This window comes from Leptosomus discolor, chromosome Z (assembly GCF_034619465.1).
Source record: "Leptosomus discolor isolate bLepDis1 chromosome Z, bLepDis1.hap2, whole genome shotgun sequence".
NCBI classification, from domain to species: domain Eukaryota; kingdom Metazoa; phylum Chordata; class Aves; order Leptosomiformes; family Leptosomidae; genus Leptosomus; species Leptosomus discolor.
In genome coordinates this window covers 56974067-56999144 of record NC_141419.1, presented here as the reverse complement: position 1 = coordinate 56999144, position 25078 = coordinate 56974067, and the positions used below count along the sequence as shown (strand labels likewise).

At 38.0% G+C, this 25078-nt stretch overlaps 1 protein-coding gene across 1 annotated transcript in view; it reads left to right on the top strand.

Annotated features, from left to right (window-relative positions):
• CNTLN (centlein) overlaps nucleotides 1–25078 on the top strand; it is a 196498-nt gene that overhangs the window by 115590 nt on the left and 55830 nt on the right. Inside the window, exons 11-16 of the mRNA XM_086479875.1 lie at nucleotides 9539–9588; nucleotides 14551–14642; nucleotides 17510–18030; nucleotides 20601–20775; nucleotides 23799–23892; nucleotides 24510–24733. Of these exons, the coding sequence (XP_086336001.1) occupies nucleotides 9539–9588; nucleotides 14551–14642; nucleotides 17510–18030; nucleotides 20601–20775; nucleotides 23799–23892; nucleotides 24510–24733 (1156 nt within the window). The remainder of the gene's footprint in view (nucleotides 1–9538; nucleotides 9589–14550; nucleotides 14643–17509; nucleotides 18031–20600; nucleotides 20776–23798; nucleotides 23893–24509; nucleotides 24734–25078) is intronic.

Below are 25078 nucleotides of genomic sequence, written 5' to 3'. Positions count from 1 at the left end.
ATTGTACTCTTCAAGACAACCACATTAGACCCTTTCCTCCTTTTTGTTGAGCTGCAGTCTTGTGACAAAATATACAGGCTACAGTACTTCAGTGGTGAATTTTAAAGAACTGAACTAAATGTGTATTTTCTGTTAACAATGCATATAAAGGTGCTTTTTTCTAACAAGTTGTAGCTAGAGTAGCATGTCAAAAATATTCAAATGTGTTGGAGCACTTTTTAATACTGAGTTGGGAACAAACACAGAAGGAGGAGCCACAATTGCTTGTACATTCCTTTTTCATCTTCTGGTTTTGTATAATGAATGTAATGTGTATTAAAACCATACAGATTATATTTTTCTCTGTTAGCACTGTATTTCCCATTAAAATCTGTAGAAAATGAAGTTTGAAGGTTTTGTTCTATTACATTGTTTTTCAGAAAGAAAAGATTGAATGGAAATCAGTATCGAATCTGTTCCCAAATGAGTTAAATACTTAGAAATCTGCTCAGTGCTAACCATGTTGGCCTTGAGTGGCCCAATCTGTGTTTTCAAAACTTAACACGTTTGTGAACTGAAGATTCTCAGGCTTCAGAGATTAGAAAAAAAGAAAGAAACCGAGAAACCAACAAGCTTACTAATTAGAATAGGATAGGATAGGATAGGATGATTAATCTGTTCAAAAGAGGGAGGCTATACCTGTGTAAGCTTCCCCAGATTGAAAGAACTTTAAGCCCAGGGTGCAGGTAGCAGTCTCCCCAATGGAATGCAATTTATTCAGTTTGTTTTAGTGTGACATGTATGATTATCTACAAATAAGACATGTTTTATCTGTGCTGCTGGAAAGAGGATGAATCTGGGGAAAGGAGATCATCCTGTTTGCCAGGAGAAATCTGGTTTCTTAGATGAGACCATGAATGAGATGAGACCTGCTGTCTAGTATATATGGTAACGACCTCTTGCACCAAGAATGCTCCTGCCGTAAAGGGGCTTTTTTTAAGGATAGGAAGAAGAGGGTGTTGGAAGTGGGAGGTTACAAAAAATAATGAAAGCTGCTTTAAAATACTGTCAACAGTAGTTGACTGGCATGTTAAGCAAAAGAATGAAGAAATAATTTGCAAGTACTTCTGTGCTAGAAGCCCAAAAAATAAGATATGGAGCTAGACTGCTTGGCATCAGGTGACAATCCTGACATGCCAGGCATCTCAATGACCTGGAGGAAGGAGAGTAATCTGTGGGGTACAGTGTTGCCTGAGTACTAGCTTTGCAGGAATAACAGAGTATGATTACCTGGTGAGAGTGTGGCACTGCATGAATAGGATTCTTTAAGTGTAATATTGGACAGCTGTTACAGAAAAAGGGAGCACTGTGTAATGCTTTTGGATAGAAGTGCTATATTTTAATAATAAGTAGGAGTGAGATTGTACTGCTGATCTTTTCATCAGGATGCTAACAGCGGTGCAGAAATGCAAAGCGAGATTCAACGAGTTGTGAAGGACAGGCTGTAATCATGGAAGATTTCAACTATCCACGTAGAGCCTGCATCATTATTGTGCCAAGACAAGATGTAGAGATACAAATTTTGTGCAGAATAAGTACCTTTTCTCAGTCTTAGAAACCAAAAGGAAAAATACTGTTCTGGATTTTGTTTTGAGTGGTATACAGAACTTAGTTCAGAAAGCATTAGAGAGAAAGCCTCTCTGTAATAGTTACCTTCTGTGGTGGGTTGGCCCTGGCTAGATGCCAGGTGCGCACCAAAAACCGCTTTATTAGTTCCCCTCCTCAGATGAACAGGGGAGAGAAAATATAATGAAGAGCTCATGGGTCAAGATAAGGACCGGGGGACCACTCAGCAGTTACCATTATGGGCAAAACAGACTCGACCTGGGGAAATTAGTTTAATTTATTACCAATCAAAGCAGAGAAGGGTAATGAGAAAATAAACCAAATCTTAAAAAACACCTTCCCCCACTCCTTCCTTCTTCCCGGGCTTAACTTTATGCCCAATTTCTCTACCTCCTTCCCTCCAGCAGCACAGGGGGGACAGCTGCAGTCAGTTCATCACATGTGGTCTCTGCTGCTCCTTCCTTCTCAGAGGAGGACTCCTCACACTCTTCCCCTGCTCCAGTGTGATGTCCGTGTCACAGGAGATAGTCCACCACAAACTTGTCCAACATGAGTTCTTCCCATGGGCTGCAGTTCTTCATGAACAGCTCCAGCATGGGTCCCCCATGGGGTCACAAGTCCTGTCAGCAAACCTGCTCCAGTGTGGTCTCCTCTCTTCATGGGTCCACAGGTCCTGCCAGGAGTCTTCTCCGGTGCGGGCTTGCACAGGATCACAGCCTCCTTCAGCCATCCAGCTGCTCCAGTGTGGGATCCTCCACGGGCTACTGGTGGATATCTGCTCCACCGTGGACCTCCATAGGTTGCAGGGGGACAGCTTGCCTCACCATGGTCTTCAGGTCTTCACCGCAGCCTGCAAGGGAATCTCTGCTCTGGTGCCTGGAGCATCTCTTCTGCCTGCTTCTTTGCTGACCTTGATGTCTGCAGAGTTGTTTCTCTCATGTATTCTCACTCCTCTCTTCAGCTGCAATTGCTCCTGTGGAATAACTTTTTTCCCTTTCTTAAATATGTTATCACAAAGGCGCTACCACTGTTGCTGATGGACTCGGCCTTGGCCCGCAGCAGCTGGCATTAGCTGTGTTGGACAAACAGGAGAAACTTCTAGCAGCTTCTCACAGAAGCTACCCCTGTGACCCCACCACTACCAAAACCTTGCCACACAAACCCATTACACCTTAATGCAATGAGAAGCACAGAATTGTGCAGCTTGGTAGGAACCTCTGGCAGCTGTCTTGTCCAACCTGCTGCTTAAAGCAGTGGCAGTTTGGGAAGGTTGCTTAGGATCTTGTCAAGTATTGACAAAGGATTGAGGAGATGGAGAGCAAGGATGGAAATTTCAGAACCTTTCTGGGCAACTATTCCACCATCTGACCAGCCTAATGAGTGATTTCATTTTATATCTACTTGGAATTTGATGTATTCTAACTTGGGTCTGTTAGTTCTTGTGCCATATGCAGTACGGCTCTGGGAAAAGTCAGACTCACCATCTTTTTGACACCCTTGCATTAGGTAGACAGCAATAAAATCTTAGCTTTTCCTATGGCTGAATAAACCCAGGTCTTTCACTCTGTCATAAATCATGTGCCCAACCCCTGACCATCGCAATACCCCTTTGCTAGACGTAATCTAGAAGGTCAGTGTCTTTCTTGGAGGACCCCAAAACAGGACACAGCTGCACATGCAGCCTCAGAAGTGCTGAACAGAATCAATTTTGTAAACCAACCAACTATACTTTTGCCTATATAGCTAATATGTTGTTAGCCTTTGCCACAAAGTCATGTCACTACCTAATGTTCAACTTGTTGCTCAAAGGACTCCACTTCTTCTGTGAAGCCGCTCTCTAGCCAGTTGGTCTTCTAGAACGTCCTATTGCAAGGGGTTATTCTGGCAGGACTTTGCCTTTGGTAAACTTCATGAAGTTGCCATCAGCCCATTTTTTCCGTCTATGAGGTCTTTCTGAACAGCGTTCCAGCCTTCTAGTGAGTGTATCAATGGCTCCCCTCAGTTTTATATAATCTGTGAACTTGATGAGAGGCACTCTGACCCATCTTTGGGGTTATTAATAAAGACATTAAACAGTACTAGCTCTGGTATGGAGCCCTGAGGGATGCTTTTAATTGCTAGCTGCCAGTTGGACTCCACACTACACATCACCGCCCTTTGAGCCTAACAGTCCAGCCAGTTTCCCAGCCAGATTATCTACTTTTCAATTCAGATCTCAACTATTTGGCGATAATGAGGTGGGAGACCATCTCAAATGCCTTGCCAAATTCAAGGTATATGCTATTGCCTGCTCTTGCTTTATTTTTTACAGCCAGTCATCTCCTTACAGAGGTGGTTAGTTTGGTAAAGCAAGATTTTTTCCTTGGTAAATACATGCTAGCTGTTTCCAATCGCTTTCTTGTCCATTAGGTGTCTGGACATGATTTCCAGGATGATTTGCTCTGTAACTTTCTTGGGAAAAGAGGCAAAGCCTGTATTTCCTCACATCTCATCCTTTATGAAGATAGGTTCATGTAATGTTTGCCTCTACTTTTTCTTATTTTTTTAATTAGATTTAAATAGTAACAGAAGAGAGTGGACCAAATTATTTTTTTTATTAATAGTTGGAGTGGGGATAATCACTTTCCAGAAAGGGCACCACAGAAAAATGAAGCAAGTAGTCAAAAAACCTTGAACCCCCCCCAAACACTAGAATAAGCAGTACAAGAAGCCTATGAACAGTTGGAGACTATTGAGAAAGGTGCTATAGCTGAAACCCAGTGGAAATACGTGCTACAGTTTAAAAATTAAATAAATAAAAACAAAACAAAACAAACTGAAACACCAACAAACCAACGCCCACTGCAAAATAGTCTTAAAGAGTTCTCTGTAAAGACTCAGTGGGGGAGTTTTTGTGGCCCTCAGAGAAAAGGTCACCATTTAAAACTTAAGCTTATATTGGCAAGAACAGGTAGGCCAATAAACAATAGCAGGACAAATGCAAGTGGAAAGCTGAGAAGTCTAAAAAACTCTTAAAGAGGGGTTTTCAAAGATGCTTAAGCTGTGATAGTAACATTTTGCTTAAATAAATTGAAAAAGAAGCCAGTAGGAAATTTATAGGTTTGCTTAATAATAACATAATTTAATAATAAAGGATACACTGGGTTTACAAGGTCATAAAAGAACAGCTCAGTCAATCTTTGCATCAATCTTCCCTGCTGAAGATGCTAAGAAGACACCAACTATTTGTGTATTCTTTGTAGCAGATAGATCAAAGGTGTTAGATCTTTTTGAAGTAACTGTACAGCAATTATGAGGTCAGGTAGGTAAGTTATTCGTTAATGTCTTGATGTTAGTATCTTCACACTTGAGGGGTGTGAAGAAACTGAACTATGAAATAACTGAACTATAACTTCATTGTAAGAAGCCACTGTGCCAGCGTACTGGCAGGTTGCCACTGCAACTCCCATCTACGAAATGGGCTCCAGAGGGAGCTGCAGACCAGTGAGCCTGCTTGGGAAGATGGCAGTCTGTCTTAGGAAAAAGGGGGGGGGGGGGGGCGGCGGGGAAAAACAACTGAGAGGGAGAAAGATCACTGAGCACAGATGAACACGGTTTTGTTGGGAAGCATAGTGTTGCTCCTGTAAAGGGAAATCCTCCTTCATTAATGTGCTGGAATTGCAGAAGACAGTAACTGTGGTAACTGTAATGTGGTCTGTATTTTCCAATAGCCTTTGACAAGGCTTCATGTGAAATATTATAAAGAAATTCCATTCCTGCGGGATTGGAGGAAAGATCCTTTTAGCACCAGGGAACCACTTAAAGCAGAGGAAACAAAAGGCAGTGCTTATGTGCCACTTTCAGGATGGAAGATTGGAATCAGACTGCAGGAACTGAGGCTTGTGCTGTTTCCTGAGTAGCATCTGCTTTTGCCTCTGCTGGAGACAGAGCACTGGTGATGGATGGACCCAGCACTGGTCTAACACAGTTGGGCATTTCTAGCATTCATGCAAGCCAGTCATTGACTTGTATGGGTTGGATCTTGTATTACATGTTGCAATTTCTTGTCTAGGCTTGCCTGAAATATTTCCGGCTTAGATACATCATCACTTCAGTTGCAGACTAGATTTCACAGATGAATTTATTTGAAACTGCTTCAGATATTCATACTATAAAGCTACGCTTTTACTTATTTCTTATCATTTATTTACTTCTACGTGTCTTTCATCACCCTAAAAAACAATCTTTATGTAAAAGTTAACTCTGTTCAAAAAACTTGCACAATTATCATTGTATGTTTGTCACTTGGTGTGTAGGAAGTCAGTATGTATGTATATGTGTGCCTAAACGTATGTTCATTCAAATAATGTATTTAAAGTTGAAAAATGACATGTCCAGAAGATACAGGTTGACGCACAAAGCATGTAATGTTGAATATGATCTTTAATTACGTAAACAATGTTTTTTCAAGGAAGCATTTTGTCATTCAGTGCAAAAAGTGAGTACGCTATGAGGAGTTAGGAAGTGTGGAGGTAAATGGCACTGTAGTCTGTGTCAGAGAAATTGATGATGACAGAGGCATGGAGAATAAAAGAACAACAAAGAAAGTAAATCTATGAAGGTAACTGAGTGATCCTGAAAATAGCTGGAGTCTTCTGCATCATACAAAACAAGTTACATTAACTTTTCATGTTTCTCATGTACTTAATGTTACAGCTGAGTCAGAGATGCATTTAACATGTAATGTGCTTTAAAATACTGTGTATACTGAAAGACTTTTTCTTTTGAAACTCTTTCCTTAAGTAAAGCAGAAATTTTGGTCTATTTTCTTTGTGCCGTATCTCAGAGGGATTTTATAAAGCATAAATTTCATAGAATCATGGAATAGTTTGGGTTGGAAGGGACCCTTAAAGGTCATCTAGTCCAACCTCCCTGCAGTGAGCAGGGACATCTTTAGCTAGATCAGGTTGCTCAGAGCCCCTTCCAACCTGGCCTTGAACGTTTCCAGGGATGGGGCTTCTGCCACCGCTCTGGGCAGCCTGTTCCAGTGTTTCACCACCCTCATTGTAAAAAAATTACCTCCTTATCTGCAGTCTAAATCTGACCTCCTTTAGTTTGAAACCGTTACTCCTTGTCCTATCACAATGCGCCCTGCTAGAAAGATTGCCCCTATATTCCTTGTAGACCCCCTTTAAGTACTGGAAGGCCGCTATAAGGTCTTCCTGGAGCCTTCTCTTCTCCAGGCTTAACAACCCCAACTCTCTCGGCCTGTCCTCCGAGGAGAGGTGCTCTAGCCCCCTGATCATCTTTGTGGCCCTCCTCTGGACCCGCTCCAACAGGTCAATGTCTTTCTTGTACTGAGGACTCCAGACCTGGACGTGGTACTGCAGGTGGGGTCTCACCAGAGCAGAGTAGAGGGGCAGAATCACCTCCCTTGACCTGTTGGCCACACATCTTTTGATGCAGCCCAGGATGCGATTGGCTTTCCGGGCTGTGAGCGCACGTTGCTGGCTCATATTCATTTTTTCCTCCAGCAGCACCCTGAAGTCCTTCTCTGAAGGGCTGCTCCAGATCCACTCATCACCCAGCCCGTATCTGTGCTTGGGATTGCCCCAACCCATGTGCAGGGCCTTGCACTTGGTCTTGTTGAACCTCCTGAGGTTCACAAGGGCCCACTTCTCTAGCTTGTCCAGGCCCGTCTGGATAGCTTCCCTTCCTTCCAGCGTGTTGAATGCACCACTCAGCTTGGTGTCATCTGCAAACTTGCAGAGGGTGCACTCGATCCCACCGCCTATGTCATTGATGAAGATATTAAACAGTACTGGTGCCAGTACAGACCCCTGAGGGATGCTATTTGTCACTTCTCTCCATCTGGACGTGGAGCCATTGACCACTACCCTCTGGATGTGACCATCCAGCCAATTCCTCATCCACCAAACAGCCTACCCTTCAGATCCATATTTCTCCAAATTAGAGAGAAGAATGTTGGGGGGGACCATGTCAAAGGCCTTACAGAAGTCCAGATAGATGACATCCATAGCTCTTCACTTGTGCTCTAATGGAGTCACTCCATCATAGAAGGCCACTAGGTTGGTCAGGCAGGACTTGCCCTTGGTGAAGCCACGCTGGCTGTCCCGAGTCACCTCCCTGTCCACATGCTTTAGCACAGCTTCGAGGAGGATCTGTTCCATGGTCTTCCTGAGCACAGAGGTGAGGCTGACAGGTCAATAGTTCCCAGGGTCCTCCTTTCTACCCTTTTTAGAAAAGGGCATAATGTTTCCCTTTTTCCAGTCACTGGGAACTTCACCTGACTGCCACGACTTTTCAAATATCATGGAGAGTGGCTTGGCAACTACATCAGCCAATTCCCTCAGGACTCTGGGGTGCGTCTTTGTCAGGTCCCATAGACTATTTTATGTTCAGGTTCCTCAGGTGGTCATGAACCTGATCTTATCTTACACTTTCTTCGACCTTCCTTTTCTGGCTGACATACTTGTAGAAGCCCTTCATTTTATTCTTTGTGTCCCTCACCAAGTTCAGCTCCAGCTGTGCCTTGGCCTTCCTGATCCCATCCCTACACAAGCTGGCAGTGCGCCGATACCTGTCCCTGCTTGACTGCCTGTGCATTTCCTTCTTGCCCTTTAGTTTGACCAGCAGGTCTTAACTCAGCCATGGCAGTCTCCTGCCTTGCTTTCCTGATTTCTTAACTCTTGGGGATTGAGAGCTCTTGTGCTCTATGGAAAGCGTCCTTAAAGATCTGCCAGCTGTGCTCTGCTCCCTTGTCCCTGAGGGCTGTTTCCCAGGGGGTCCTGTTGACTAACTCCTTGGACAGCTAGAGGTTTGCTTTCCTAAAATTCAAGGTCCCGACTTTTCTCTTCGCCTGACCCATATCCCTTAGGACTGTGAACTCCACCAGTGCCTGATCACTGCAGCCCAGACTGCCTGCAGTTTTGATGTCACCGATTAGCTCACTGGCATTGGTGACCATAAGTTCCAGTATGACACCCCCTCTGGTAGGGCTGTCTATTACCTGGTCAAATTTCCTGTGAAGCAGTTAGGTGCTGCTGTACAGAGTACTGCAGAAACTGCTGTGAGGAAATTAGCAATCCAGCCTTCAGAACAGAGCTAATGTGTTTTTGTATAGAATATGAGGTTATATTTTAAGCAAAATCTGCATATTAAATGACTTCACTGTTCTGTCTGCTGTAGGATCCTGGGCTAACATAGGTGGGGATCTTATTGCTAAAATAGTGCACAACTACGTAATTAAAGATTGTGTCAGAAAACAAGTATAAATGAACCATTTAAATTAACGTCTTTCATTCTAGCATCTCCTAATTTGACTTGTAAACTTTAGCATTGGTATCCTCACAACTTTATTTCTATGTAATTTTAACAAAATGAAAAACAGTAGTTTGTGTATTTTATTGTACAGACCTTAGCTTGTTGATATTAGAGAATAAACTGTAGTAGTAATATAGTAGTAGATCAAGGCTAGAAAAGGGGAGGAGAGATTTTGTTAATAAGTTTCTCAAATAGTCACTTGTCAAAGAAGAATGGTAAAATCTATCTGCACGGGGCTGGTTGCTGGTTTCCCCTGAGAATGAATCCTTATTCCCCTCTTAACCGGATTCCATCTCCTACCAGTCTCCTTTTCATCGCAGGCATTTGCTTACCTAAAAAGGACCAGCTGAAACTTCTTGGTGTGTGTTACAACCAACATTATATCTGAATTGTATAAGTTCAGATTTATAAATTTTAATTAGCTGTTGTACAAATGACACCTTATGTTTGAAGTATGCTAAGTGTTGTCAGATTAGAACTGATTCCTGGGTGTTAACAGCTTTTCTACCAGTAATATATTGGTATGGTTTTGGTTTAATTTTGTTTAATGGTTTTAGTGGCATCTGTGTGATTGTTCTGTGGTTCTTACTTTTCTTTGTCTCTTTTTTAGACTGAATCTTGAAGAAGAATTGAATCAGATGAAAGTAGGCCAATCTGTGGGTAAGTTCACAATAGAGGAGTTTATCTAGGTTTACAACAAAAAAGGGAAGGTATAATATTTTATATGTGTATAGACAGTATATTAGCAATACTAATTTGAAGGTTATTTTCTCTCCGAAGATTAATTTCTTTTTCTTGAATGTGTATTTTTTAAGCATAAGGCCATACATGTTCTTATTTCAAAGTATGTTTACCCTTAAGTTCTCCAGATGCCTATTAAATCAATGACAATTTTTATGTAGGGATACACTAATAGATGTTTGCAACTTATGTGTATATACTATGTATAAAATTATGTTTAAAATATCTATGTATGTGTATATAAATGTATATGTGTAAAATCTAAAACCTCTTTGTAAGTTTATAAAGCTTTCTCCAGAATCTGAAGTGGGTTTTGCAATATTGAAATACAGTGATCAGAAATTTCATGCTCATTCAGACTTCTTTTTTAATACTAGTCTTACAAAGTATGTGAATTTGAAAGTAAATCAAAATGGTGGAACTCTTGTAAGAATTGATTGTGAATATTTTCTTTTATATCTTTATAATAGTTAATGGTTCCATGAAGATGGGTCTTTGTCTGTCAGATAGGTAATATATTACCATTGCCTCTCCATTACTCCTCTGATTCTATTATTTGCTGTTCCTGAATGGGCTGGGAGAAGTATTCAAGAGTGCATAGTTACAGTCCAGCTGGGTGTCACATCTGTAGTGAATTCTCTCTGCACAGTATTGTGCAAAGGGAGCGAGTAGAAGACTTGGATAAATACTCTGCATGTTCTTAGCAATAAATTCTTGCCATTCTTTATCCCAGTTTTCTGCTGGTGGCTATTTTCTTTTCTGAATGAAAAATAAAAAAAAGAAAGAAAATTTTTTCCTTCTATTTTAAATTTTTTTCACAGTATCTATAATGCTAAGTGGAAATACCCAGCTGCTGAAGACTGAAAATTAGTTTTCTTTCACGTTACTTCTTATGTGTTACTTTCGTAGCCTCCGGTAGAGCTGAAGGGAACAAAGGAAGGTTTCAAATACTGACTTTAAAAGTCACTTCTTTGTTTTTGCCAATTTAGTCAGTCTTTGCACAGAGCGAAGTGGAAATGCAACCAGTGGTGAGAAGGAGCTGAGGGCCTGCTGAGCTATAACGACGTGTTTCCAAAAAACAGTCAGATCCCTGAAATTGCCAGTTCTTGACATGTTTAGTGCTTTAACAATTAGTCTTTTATTTCTTCTTTTTTCATTATCTTTTCAGATTAAAACATACCCTTTTTTAAAAGTGTGTGGGTGGATGCACACTTCTAATTTGGTTATTGGTATGATGATTAATCATTGTTATATAGGAACTGAGAAAAGGGTTAAGCTGCTAGTGAAGTGGGTTAGGCAAATTTTATTTACCTTTTCCAGCATTTGTTGTTATAGGTATCATTTAGATGGACAGGAAATTTTCTATAATGTTCAAAATCAACTACAAAGATATGTGTTAAGCAACATATTACCAGCACGTAAGACTGAGCTGATTCCAGCCGTTTCCAAACTTTTATCAATTGAAGTATAAAAAAATAGCTGCTCACCCAGTCTGTAAAAAATAATTTCCATGTTGTTCCCTTAGCAAATCCTAGGATATTACAGTGTGGTGAACACTTTTATCAATTGGTTGACATTTTCTAGAAGACTGCACCATAATGACTGAAGCTGGGTGTCCATCTTTGAGCATAAATGATTGTCTGTGAGCAATCCTTGCTCGTGCACTAAGAAAGTGCATACACCCTATGCCCTAAAATGAATACTAAGTGCCTTCCTCTTCCCAAATAAAAGTACAACCTCAGGTCTGTTACCTGTAACTTGCTGAGTTTCCAAACTTGATATGGTCTAAATACACTTTGTTCACAATCTTAGTATGTTTTCTTTTCTAAAAGGAAACCTGACACAAATTTACCTAGCTTATCAGTGATGTTGGAACTCACTCTCACCTTAGCAGGTACCTGTTATCCATTAGGCATTCTAACATCAAGGGTTAAATTCTAAAAAAAAGTGGCTGAGCTTTGCTGTATTAAAAAAAAATAGTCTCTATTCTCTTGCTTGATTATGTATCAATTGTGTTTGTCAGGAGGAAGTATCGGATAGCTTTGTGGCTCTTCCACATAATTTTTCGAACCCTGCTGGTCAAAGATGAAGGAGGTCAGGGGAGAACGAAACTCTGCTCCTGCCATTCCCAGTTTCTTTCTTTTCTGATTCAGTTGTCCAAGGTGTCTCTTTCAACATTGCCAATTATTTTCCAGAGTCATCAAATCCAAATTCAATATTTACGTCATTGTTTGTGTATGAATGCAAAGGATATGTTAGCAGGTACTCATGCCATTTCTTCCAAAGGCAGGAAAGTGTCCATCTAACCCCATTCAGAAAATTAACAAGTACCTTATTAAAAGAAGGTAAACTGTTGGGCCCATATTTCTTCAAGGAGGCAGTTTGAAGGCTACATTCGTTATTAGACTTCTGAATCTATACTGTGTCCCCAGCTCATGTGTGAGAATGGCATTCCTTTCTGGTCTTCCCTGGCTATTTCAGGCTTAGCACATCTTTGGGAGCATGGGTGGCTACCACTGGAGTCAGTAACACAGTGGCTTTTGTACCACAGCAGCTCCTGTCTGTCAGGGGACTCCTTCACCTGGTGCATACTGGAGGCAAAAATGTCGTTCTTTTGATGGTTCATGTAGGTACTATATGAGTGACTAATATACAGCTCTGCTTTTTTAAAAACTTGTAGTTTTTTCTCTGTGTAAGAGTGTTTTCTGCAAATACGAATAGTGAAATGTAGTGTCATAGTACAAGTAGCACTTTGGCAGTGGTGTTGAACTAACTCATCAGATTTGGTGACTATTAATTAGGCATTAGTTAGGTTCTAAAGCTGGCAGTTAACTGTGTTTTCTCAGCGATACATAAATATACTGTAAGACCACGCAAATTTAATGACTGAAGTTAGTGGGGTTTATGATTTGTGGGTCTATTGCTTGAGGGAGAACTTGGGGGGTTTTATGTAGGAATATGATGGGTAAAGCATATGTCTTGCTGAATAGACTGATATGATGAATCCTTCTGCTATCTTAGACAGACAGACAGTTATAGGCAATGCTGTTTCGTTGCCTCCCTAACCAATTCCTGTGAACAATTACTTAACAATTAGAAGGAAGGAGGGGAGAAGGGGGCTGAATAGGCCATTTATTTTATGCTCAATAGAAAGGGTTATGCATCAGTGATCTTCAGCTTTTCTTTAATTTATGTTGCTTGGGACTTTGTGATAATACTGAACGTGTGTAGTCTTTCCTGTCTATTTTGCAGTAGTATTCTTTATTCTCTGCATATAATATGTTTATTTATAGAGTTTTAAATTGTATTTTAATACATCCACATAATAAACATAACACCTTGTGTGCTTTGATCAGTTTCTTTGACTACGGGAAATCATTTTTCTTTTCAGTGGAGTACAGTAAATGCTGATATAAAAGCTACAGCAGACATTCAAATGAGTGAATATTTAGAAAAAGATGAAAAGCATGTTCATATTATCTTTGTGTGTTACTTAAAGAATGTTGTAAATGTATGCAGTACCACTGTGCTGGGGGACTGTAGTCTGAAATAACATGGGAACTAACATATTAATATCAAGGTAAAGGTACATATTCCCCAGATGCATAGTTTTACCTTTTTCAGCTTTTATTATCTTTAGAATAGTGTTCCATTTATTTCATGAATACAGAAGTATTAATTGGCCGTGACATGTTCCAAAGACAAAAGAAAGGTCTAATTCACTCTAACAAACTTGTTAGTCACTGTTTATATCAAGAGGATTCTGAATCTACAGAGAGTAACACTGTTTTCTTCTACGCTTACTTTGTTTATAAATCAAAAGTTTTTAAGTGACCTGCAGTGTCTGCTTGTAGTTTGAAATGATACTTCTAAAGCACACCTCCACCTTGTAGCACAGATATTTATCCCTTAAGATTAATTCTTTAAATTAATTTGGGAGGGAAGAAGGGCAAGAAAAGAAATCTGAATATTGTGGTGTTTTTACAGTGTTGGGATGTTTTGTTCTTTAACATAATATTTCATATTCTAAGAAAAAGTCTTTGTGAAGTGTGTAATTGCTTGTTTCTGTGAGCAGTGGGCAATTTGTGAATGCTAAACCCTGGGTTCTGATCTAAAGAGAATGTGTTTTACTTCTACTTTAGTATAGGTATTAGTACTTATAAACTTTTTCTTAGAATTCTTCTCTATGCATAGATCTAATTTTTAGCTTGCCTTATTTTTTTTTTTTGTGGGATTTTCAGTACCTAAAATGCATAGCTGTCTCTGAGAGTGATGCTTAGAGTCATCTTCACTCTCATTAGTTGTATTAATTTCTAATAGTTATGAATTCACTGTATTACAATGTAATGATTTGTGTGATTTATCTGGTGAAGTACATGATCTTTCACTTAACAAAAAAAAAGCAGTTTAAAGTTTTCATCCATCCTAATTCTGTTACTGTTTGCTTTGTTCACCAATCACTCTGATCCTCCTGGCAGGGGACAAGGCCTAGAGAACAAAACTGGTAGTAACTGTGTAGATAAAAAGGCAATGAATTCTGCTTTTAAGGCATAGAGGGAATAGTCTATAAAAGAATAAAAATCGGAATGAAAGTACAGCGTCTTTAACCTGCAGATCTATTGTGCCTTTGAAAAGCTTGTACTCTGAAAAAAACATACTGTGATGCTACAAAGATTCATAATTATGTGACAGAACACTTTGAAAAGAGGTCACTCTTTAGAAACTGGCCAAAAGGCTTGTCAAGAAAATAGACCACATTAAAAATAATTGCGGAAATAAAGAATGCATTTCCTTAAAATGTCTAGGTATTGTTTTAGTGAAATACTACGTATCACAGTGTATTTATTCTGTGATAAAAAGGTATTATTTATTTTCTGATAGAGCCACTTTTTAAACTTAGTGAAGATGATGAGGTCAAGAACAGTTCTCCAAAGAGGAATATGAAAGAAGTTTCACATGAGACGTTGCAGAAGGTAAGATAACAATCTCAGCAAAGTGATCTAAATTTTAATATGAGAATCATATATGTATAAGTCAGTACTCATGAATTTAGTCCCTGAATTCCTTTCCGAATTAAAAAAATACAATTTCCAAAATTGTGTCAGAAGTGAATTCTAGTGAAGTAGCTGTGAATGTGTCATGTGAGATGAACACGGTTAATGTCAGAGAAAATTAAAAGAATGTTTAGAGGTGTAATATTAAAAACTAACAAATTATCTAAATTGGAAGTAACGTGTGCTTAGCATTTTATCACTTTTAAGTCCAGAAACCTTAATTTCTTTTGCTGAGTATTTAACTATATATCAGGTGCTAATCTCCACAGAGCTTTTGCTACAGAATAAAATCAATGCATAATAGTGATAAATCCACCTTTTGCAGTATCTAAATTTTAGCTCAACATTGAGTATGGAAATATTTTCTACATGTGTGGGTTTATCACTCTTTTCACAAGATAGTACTGTATGCATTTAGTGTTCTTTGGCTTAGTAAATATGATGAGTATTTAATCTTTACTGCTCAACATTCTACATGTTTTACCTCATACAGCAGCAAGATGTCTTAACTAGTTGCTATTTGTATTGATATTTGTAATATACACAAGTAGTTTAGTATGTTAACAGGTGTTCACTTAAGAGGGCTCACTTGTATTTTACCATATGTTTTGTTTGCTGCAAAGAAAAGACATCCTTCAAACAGTATCATGCCTTTTGTTTGTCATTTTGCAAAACAATATTTGTTTAATTACTTATAAATCTTTAAAAGCATGTTTAAATTGAATAAACACAAATCTATAACTTTGAATGTCAGTTCGGGTATGCTATTTATTTTTTATTTGTGAATTAACTTGTAGAAAGTATGGTAATTTAGAGCAGATGATGTGATTGCATATACTTGTAACACTTGCCATATGGTCAGGCAATGAAGGCTGTCATCTCGTTATTACTGAATGACAAACATCATGTTAAAATAATAACACACAGAATAGGAAGTGCTCACATTCATTTATCTTAAGGTAGAGTGAGTAATTGAAATAATATGAATGCTACCATCTGAAATGTCACACAGTTTATGCTTGCTTATCATCTCTATTTCAGAACTATAATTTTGTTTGCCAGGTACTACATAATTTTTGTCTCTATGGATATATATAGTTACAGTTGTACCTTAGGGATAGGTGTAGAAGCTATTTATTGTTTGCTTCCTTCCAGCTGTCATACATGACTTTAAGAGCTAGTGAAGTGCAAAAAGTTGCTTTAAAGAACTGAGAAACTAATAGCAGAATGTCAGTGTAGGAAGGTGGCTGAAAAAAGGTACTGGTCTAACTCGTTATCATTGGATAGGAAAGTACAAACTATGATTTTAATCATAAAACTTGGTTTCATTGAAGCATTTGGAAAAATGCCTTTTATTTCTAATTTCGCTCAATAACTTTATGTAGCCATAACGCAATCATTCTTTGTTGTGGGAGCACTATGAATTTCCATAAAGGAAGGTAGCAATGGATAGGCATGCATACTAAATGTTTGCTATCAAACTCACAAATTCAATATCAAATTCACAAATGTATACAAAGTTTGAGTATCGCTTGCCGTAATTTACTGTGTACATTAAGACTGCTCATTTATCTGAATCAAATCTGTAGTACCCACTTTGTAAATCATTCCGTAAGTTTTGAAAGAATTTAAATGCATTAACAAAATGTCCTTGCAAAAACATACAGCATTTATTGAGAAGTACAATGGTTTCAGTATTTTCAATGTCAAAGCAAGTTTGGGCGTTTCATGTTGCTACAAAGTGATGAAATTGGCCAATAATTTACAAGGTGAGTAGCTGAAGTTGGTTGTGTGCAGTTTACTAGAGCTCCTTGAAAAAGTCTTTTCTACGCACATCCAGAAAAATCTAGAGCACCTGGCACTTCCGCTAGTGAAAGAGTGTGAATGGAGTCTGTACAAAACCAACCAAAACTTTCTCCAAAACATCTAAACAGTTACTGAGCACAAAACTCACTCTGATGCCCTTTGCAAGCTTCTGGGGAAATCTCACAGTCTAGGTGTTTGGTTAAGTATCTGGTAAAATTAAAATTGCCCCTTATTTCTGGAGATTATGGTGTTAAGTTGTAACTTTAAGCAAATATTCCAGAAGATCATTGAGGATCAGTTTATTGCTAATGGCCTTGAATATGTTGAAACCTCAAAGGACTTTACAAACAAAGCATATGCATAATATGTAGGTAGAATATGCTTCTTTAAGCTGTATACAAGAAACTTGTAAAGCAACTCCATTGGAATAGCATAGATTTTCCCTTTCGAAGAATAGAAAATATATTTCAGCCTTCATATTCTTTAGCTGCTGAGCTTCTTGTATCTATTGCTATGATTTGTTTGGGGTTTTTTGGAAGATCAAATTAATATTTAATTTGTGTATTTACAACACTTGAAAGAACTTGTTGATTTAGATTGCTAGTGCAAAAGTGTCTGTATTTCAAAATAGTTTTCCGTCTGAAAATGTTTTTTTAAATTCAATTAGTATGTATAACCAAATCAGTAATGAGCTCAAGATGCATCAGGAAGGTTCATTAGCATACTTAAACTTCTGTGTCACTTTGCCTGGAATTTTAACTTCTTTTACCATCTGCCCTTTGTTCAACAGCTGTATTATTGCAGCTAAAATGTTTTCATCTGCACTATGTTAGAATTATTTCTAAATTAAGGACTATAGATTGCTTTTGTCCTTGTGCTTAATGTAATATTATTGTCATATAATAAATACGCTCGACAACACAGATTTTTTTCTACTGGATAGGCTGAAATATTATGAATACTAAAATTGCTTTTGTTAGGTACAACATCTAGAAAGAAGATTCAAAGCTATTGAAGGGGAATTAAAGAAACAAAAAGAAGTAAATAAAGACTTGTTGAAGGAGAAAAATTATTTGAAAGCATCTTTAGAAGTGCAAAAGGAAGATGCAGACACTAGAGAAAGAGAGCTGGAAACACTACTGAAGAGGATTTGTGAAATAAAAAAAGACAAAGCAGAACTTCAGTTAGTGATTGATGAGCAGGAAAAAGAGCTTGCCTCTTTGAAGAGGCAAATGGCAGAATCTAACAGGTTGAAAAATGAAAATGAAGATTTTCCGAGTCAAGCACAGGAGCTGAAATGTTTTCTGGATGCAGCCAAAGCAGTGGCAACCTCTGGGCAATGTAACTGCAAGATAACAGGCACCAAGGTTAAATTAAAAACAGCCAAGAAAAAGAGCTCTTTGGGACATCATGGAGCTTTTCTCAAACAGTCCATCAAGGTTATGAGTAATGTATTTGAGAACTTCAGTAAGGACAGCTGGGAGGATGTGAGTGAAAGCAGGTACGGCTCTCATTAACTTAGCCGTGTAGAGGGGACACTGTGCATATGTAAAGTACTAGCAAATGGAGATTGAATTTCAACTACTGTTGATTTGGTATTCAAAAAAAATACTGTCAGATCCTTTGAAATATCTTGGGAGGTCTTGTTCTGAGCTTATTGACTGAAATTTGCATGCAAAATTAGCCACAACTGCATGAGTATTTGAATAGGTGCCAGGAAACCCAAAAGAAGGCAATGCTTGATTTCTTCCAGTGATGCTATTTTCATGCAGTCATGAGGCTTGAAATTGACAGTTTGGCAGGTTGATTTAATTTGCTGGCCCTTTGCATATTCACCACTGACAGCTAAGGATTCCCAGGCAAGCCTACTAAGTCAGTTTAGTTATCTTGTGACATGCTGACCCGGGAGGAGAAACATTTTTTCCCCTTAATTTAGTTAGATAAATTTTGAATGACCCATTTCAGCTTGCTAGCAGATGTCTACAAGCTGTTTAACATCCTTTAAATTAAGAACCATCCACACTAATTATTTCATGTATGTTTTATGCACAGTCATTGTACTAACTTTAATTGAATGAATGTTAAAAATCAATTCTTTAAAGGTAATTGTTACTGCATGGAGTCCTAGTCATGGGTCACAAGGCCCTCAGGAAATTGCACTGGCAAGCTTCATAGATGTTCAGAATTTTTGCTTCTGCTTCTATTTGTCAACACGTACTTGAGGGGGCAGCAGTAAGCCTCTAGGTAAATGGGTATAACATGTTGTCTTTCAATACTTTGTCCTAAGAGACGTGTAAAGAAATTCCTTAAGTCTGTATTTACCCAAAATATAGAGAAGGTGACAAAAGAGTAAAGAAAACTGAATCGTCTACATAGCCTTCATGTTGGCTTTATATGTCATATGGAACAAATCAACAGTGGCAAATGAAGCCCTTCTGCTGCTTCTCCCCATGCAAACTAGGGGGCTCCTGAACACAGTATCTTGCAAGAGTAAGCAACTTAAGAACCATGTTGCTATCATTAATGTAAAGCTTGTTTGGTTTTCTGTTTAATTTAGTATTGCAGATTCTATTTTACAGAAAACATAGGTGTTTTTCTGTTGCAATTAGTAAGCTTTTTACTTCATTTACTGTGTTTTTCTTTTTAAGAACAAAATTGAGCAAACAAATTGTCATTGCAATTCGAGTTTGAAGTTAAAAGGAAAGTAGTATGGCTTCAGTTGTCATGGCTAGCCATAAATACTACTTTCTATAATTGTACAAGTATCAGGGAATACTTGTCATAGAATACTGAACATTTTTGAAGGTGGTGTTTCAAGGTGTCATTCTTAACAAATTAGGGAAATATCTTAATTTAGTTCCCTCTTCTACTTATTAATAAATGCTGTTCTTTATCACCAATAGCTGCCTCTTAGTTTCTAGACTCAAGCCTCCAATTTTCTAAATAGAACATTCATTGAAAGCATTCAGGTGAGGGAAACGTGTATGTGGTTAGAAATATCTCTCTGCTGCTGCAGCACCTTCAAATTATTAGATTGGTTTCTGTGCTTATCAGTCAATAAGACATACCAAGGTGTCAGGACAGGTTTTGGAAGGTATAAACAAGTTTCTGTATGACCTCTTCTCTTCAATTTGATGCCTTTTCTCTGGTTAAGTAGTCTGCATCTCTAAACCATTGATTTTTATGACAGTACAACTTATTTTGAACTCAGTTGTGCCTTTTTAAATGTTATGGTTTAAAAAGTAACGAATCAAAATTCCTTCTGTAGAGGGATTCCTTCATGAATCCATTTGCCCAAATGATGATGAATAGCTACTGATGGTATAGAAAATAATATATCCAGGACTTCTTGTTTTAAGATAAACATCACTGAATATCAGAAAATAAATTATAATCTGCGATAAAGCAGTTAAAACCTGGAAATTAAGAGCACATTGAGTGCAACTGTAAGGAAAAATGTGAAGTAGAATGAAAGTTTCAGATCCAGTTTCTCTGCATGGCGGGCGATTTCAGAAAGACTACCAACCTTTCAGAATTTAAAAGCACTCAAAGGGGTGAGAGGCAGAGATTTCACTGAAGTGCAATTTCTGAGTTTGTCTCAGTCAACACTGCAAATAAAGTTCAACTGAAACAAAATGTTATTGAGTGAAGTATTGTGCATTTATTTTGTTATCAGATGTGAAAATGAAGGAAAGTAGAAATGTAGCATATCTTTGAGCCGTTCACAGACTAGAAGTACTATCAAGTAGTTTTTAATGTACATCACTTTTGTAGACTAACAAAATCTGTCCTTTAAGGAGCAGTTGAAGTCTCAGACCTCCATGCGTTGTAGAGTGAGATTCCATTTGACAGAGTAGAACTTGATAAGACGATTTCAGAGATTTCTTCCTTATTGTATTTGTAAACATCTGTTGAATAAGTCAACTTAGTACTGTTTGGATTTTATATTGGTTTCTCTTCTTTCTTGCATGTTCTTGCATGTATTATTTTCTATGTGTTCAAGCATTGGCTGTTTGGAACTTTTAACATTTAGCTTCATTTTGTTTTGTTTTCCTGAATGTGCTGTTTTAGTGACTCTGAAGTACCAGCTTCTGAAAGTTTGGAAACAGTGGTTATGAAGACAGTGCAAAACATTGGTCCACTGCCAGATAGAAGTAAACAACGGGGGAAAAAGCAAATACAAAATAGTCAAAAGCCCTGCAACTTTGTTCATTCAGAAGGCAAAAAACAGCGGTATAATAAAAAGGTATAATAATAGAGCTTGTTTTGTTCTGCTGTGCAGGGTGTTGAAGTTTAATAGTTAGAATTATCACTGCTGTTCCCCTCTTGATTAGCTTTACTCTTGTTGTAAACAGAGTTGTAAACTGGAAGAAAATCTTCTTCCAGGTTTTCAATGGGTAGTTTCATTACAATTTAGAATAATTTCTAAACAATTAGTCTGCAAAAATATTTGGAGGGGGTGTCAGGAGTGCAAAAGCTGATTAAGAAATGTAAAGCCTCTGTAAGCTAGTCCTGATGTCTCACAGGCCAGACAAAGAATGCCACAGACATGCCACCAGGCTTTCTCTGAATCAGAAAAGCCATACAGAATAGGGTGACCTAACCCATAATAAGGAAACAGCAACATCCCCTCCTCCCTCTAGCAAAGTGGTGTGCTGATTAATTAAGCGTGAACACCTCTTTGTTAGTTTGATGTGTACAGAAAGAGTTGTCTTCATCTTAGAAGGATGCTTTTGGCTCTATCTCTGTCCAGGAGATTCTAGAGAAGTGTGCTTTTAGCTTCTTCTTAGCCCGTTTACATTCATTGTCTGGGATTTGAACACCTTGTCTCATTCCTAACATCTATATGCTGTTTTCTCACAGAAGAGGGCCAGCTGATTGTTTCCCAGGTCTTTAGAGGCTCCATACTCTCTGTAACAGATTACTCATTTTTGGACTTCTGAACAGTGTCTAATACTTCTTCCCTCCTCTGTTTGCCCAAGTGAATCACTTCATGGAACTTAAATCACAAACACGCATTGTTGTTTCTTACTTCAAGAAACAGAATACTGAAATACTGCACAACTTGCTGCTGTTAGATAGCTAGTTTGAAATTCTGTTATGTATGGTGATATAATTAAGAGTTTGAAAACAGATCTTATTTTCTTAGTTTCTAAAATTTTAAAGCAAATACAAACTCTCTGGTCTTGCTATAGTCTTGATTGTGTGTTTCCATCAAAAAAAAACCCACTATTTTTCTGGCAGAAAAGCTGAGAAAAAGGGGAATTCTTCTGTAACCATCTGTTGGTATAGAATACGCAGTGTGAGCAGGTGCACATGATACATGTGAAAATCTGACAGTGTGCTACTCCTGTTATCTCCTGCTGCTCCTAAGTGAAAATCTGACAGTGTGCTACTCCTGTTATCTCCTGCTGCTCCTAAGTGAGGATATACAATGCAGGGAATCCAGGAGGCTCTGGTCTCTCTTGCTTGATAGTTTAGACACAGCCAATACCTCTTCTGTTTGTATTGCATTTACTTTCTGTTTCTATTGGAAAAATCAAACAGATATATTCTGATACCCATATGTAACAGACTGCTGGGTTTGGAGCATACAGAGGAAGCATCCCAAGAGCCCTAAGCCCATAAATATGCTTCAGCAGAAGACCCCTGTGCAGGAAAAGCACTTGAAAAAATTGGTTTTGGGTACAGAAGATAGTATTGAAGAAAAGCTTAGTACTGACAATTGGGAACACCAATTTTAACAGAATTCTTACATCCTTCCTGAGGATTTAAGGACACTCCAGCTGGGTCATGGTATTCTCATGCAAAGAGAGGCCAGAGGAATCTGCTAAGTCCTGAGCTATGGCTGGGGTTGGAGGTGAGATTGTTTATGACATAAGGACTTTCTCAGTTTTGCCACATGTGGTATAAATAGATAATACCCTATGCAGTACCAGGAGAGTTATTGACACTGTCTTACTACTCACATATTTGTCAGAGCTGTGGCCTAGAATGGAGATCTCCATGTTTACTCTGCAGGCATGGATCATTTGCTCACCATCTGCTGAGAGCTCAATTCTCTGTAATGTATAATCACTGTTTCAGACTAGCATTGGTCATCCAATTATGTGTCTTCAGTGTCTGTACGATCCTCTGGTCATGCTGATAGGGACTTAGTACTGGTTTCCATTGTTGTCTTTGAGACATGGAATTAAATAATTAAGAGACCGTTTGAAGAAGGCAGACCTACAAAAGCTTGACCTCCTTTGTTTTCCTTTGCTTTGGTTTTAGTCTGAAAAGTTGGCATTTGCATTTCTTTTTTTTTTTTTCCTCACATATTCTATTTCCCTGTCCTTCAAATTGTATGGAGATTGTACATATCTAGAATTCATGCCTAAGCTATGCTACAGTGTCAGTAATTTGTTCAGTGCAGTTAATAGATAATGTGTTGCTGTTCACTCTTTTAAATTTGATTAACAGCTATTTTATTTATGAATGTTTCCAGAAATATGTTGCATGACATTGCACAGAAATTGCAAACTGGAGACTTAAAAATTGGATAAATGCTGCAGAATTCCAGGACAAAAGTGTTTCACCACACACTGAGTATTTAAAAGCCAGGGAAACAGTACTTTGACTTTGGAGTAGGCCATGCTTTGGCCATTTTCATTCTACATATTGCAAGGAGCATTCTTCTTCAGCCTCTGCTTCCATCATTGAACATTTGATAGGTTCTAGAAATAGCTGATTTTCCAAATCAGATATTTAAAAGGCATGCAGCTGACTTTTATTAAACCCTGTACAAACATAGAGATTGTATTTGCATGTTCATAGATATTCATGCATCTTCCAGTTACAGCTCTGTGTCTAATCTGATCTTCCTCTTTTTGAGCTAAGACCGCTATTCCTTTTTACTTTCACTTAAATATCTTGAAAAACAGGATATTGTAGGCTTTCAAGTAATACATACCGTCTTTTTTCCCTACAAGTAAATCATACCTTATCTAATATATCGGCGTTAACAGACACTTCATTTTTCTCTGTGATTCTTTGCAAAGGGTTGTAATAGTTTGTTATTTTTTTCTACATTTAACGGGAAAGACATAAATTTGTACTGTTTGCTGGCTGGTGTTGTAAGACTGATTTTCAAATTAAAATTCATTAGAATTTTCTGTATTATTTGAAGTAATTTTTGTTGTTGCAATTCAAACTCGAAAACTTTGGAATATTGTGGTTGGTGTGCCATAATGAAGAGTTACTAGCTTTGTGCTTCTGTTTTTTATTCAGGGCCATTCATACAATAAAGACCTAGAAAAGTTACATTCCAGGAGCAGGAAGATCCGTTGTCTCATAACATCTTATCCATCAATTCTAAGCAAAGGTAGGAATATTACGTGTTTTAGGCAACATCATGAGTAAGATCAACAAAGCATTCCTGCCTGATATTCTGAAACCTTTTCTGTATTACACAAACTCACTTACATGCTGTTCCAGCATTTGCTTCTTTAAATTTCTGTGGGTATATTTTCAAAGATTTAGCTCATTTTTTTAAAGTGAAATTGTTGTATAAAAAGCGACTGTCAAACAGCATCTTTTTGCACAGTTAAAATATACTATAGTTTCACTAAGTCCCATCTATTGATTCTATGAGCTAAAATAAGACTTTTCACTACTTTTTGCTCGTTTGCTGCTTGTAGCCAACACAGACAATGAAACAAAATTAGCTGTATTTTGGCTTAGACCTTAAAAAAAAATCTGTTACTGAAGCCTTTTTTTCTAGTAGTACTGGTCAGAAATTGAGCCACATTTAACTTCCAAGTCCTTGTTGTCTTTGCAGTGTTGGCACTTCAGAAAAACATAGAGCACTTATAGGTTAACTGAATATTACTGAGAAATATTTTAGAGGCTAGAACAGTGTTTTGAAGGGCCAAAGAAAGGTCAGAAATCATCTTATTTATTATGATCTGTCAGTTTAGTAACATGCCATTTTATGTTTAGTGAACAGAATAAAAAGGAGAAATTTCGTGGTCCAGAAACCGGGCTACTCCGTTACTCTACTGCAGGAAAGAATTAAATCACTGCAGCAGCAGATGGCTGTTTTACAGAATGAAAAAAAGACAGCAGTGTCTTCTTTGAAGGGATTTAAAGAAAGCAGTGAAAAACTAACCACTCAGCTACATTTTGCTGATCAGAGACTTCAAACTAGTGAACTGACAATAGAGGTAAAGTACTTTTCATTATGGTCTTACAATGTTCAACTTAATTCTCTTATAAATCTGTGAGATTTTGACAACATTGATTTATATCCCTTAATTTGTTATGATCAAAATTATGAAATGTTATATATTAGCATGCTTTATAGGAGATTCTGAATGAGTTATTATGTACAAATGATACTGAGGCCTGATGTCCTGTTGTATCAACCCAATGCATTAATCCTTCTGAAAAAGAAGTGGTCTTCATGCTGACGTTTTATCTGCATTCAAATGGATGAGGGAGGTTTCACTTCTAGCCTATGGTCTGAGGACTTTCCTGAGTGTCGTGATTTAACCCCAGCTGGCAGCTAA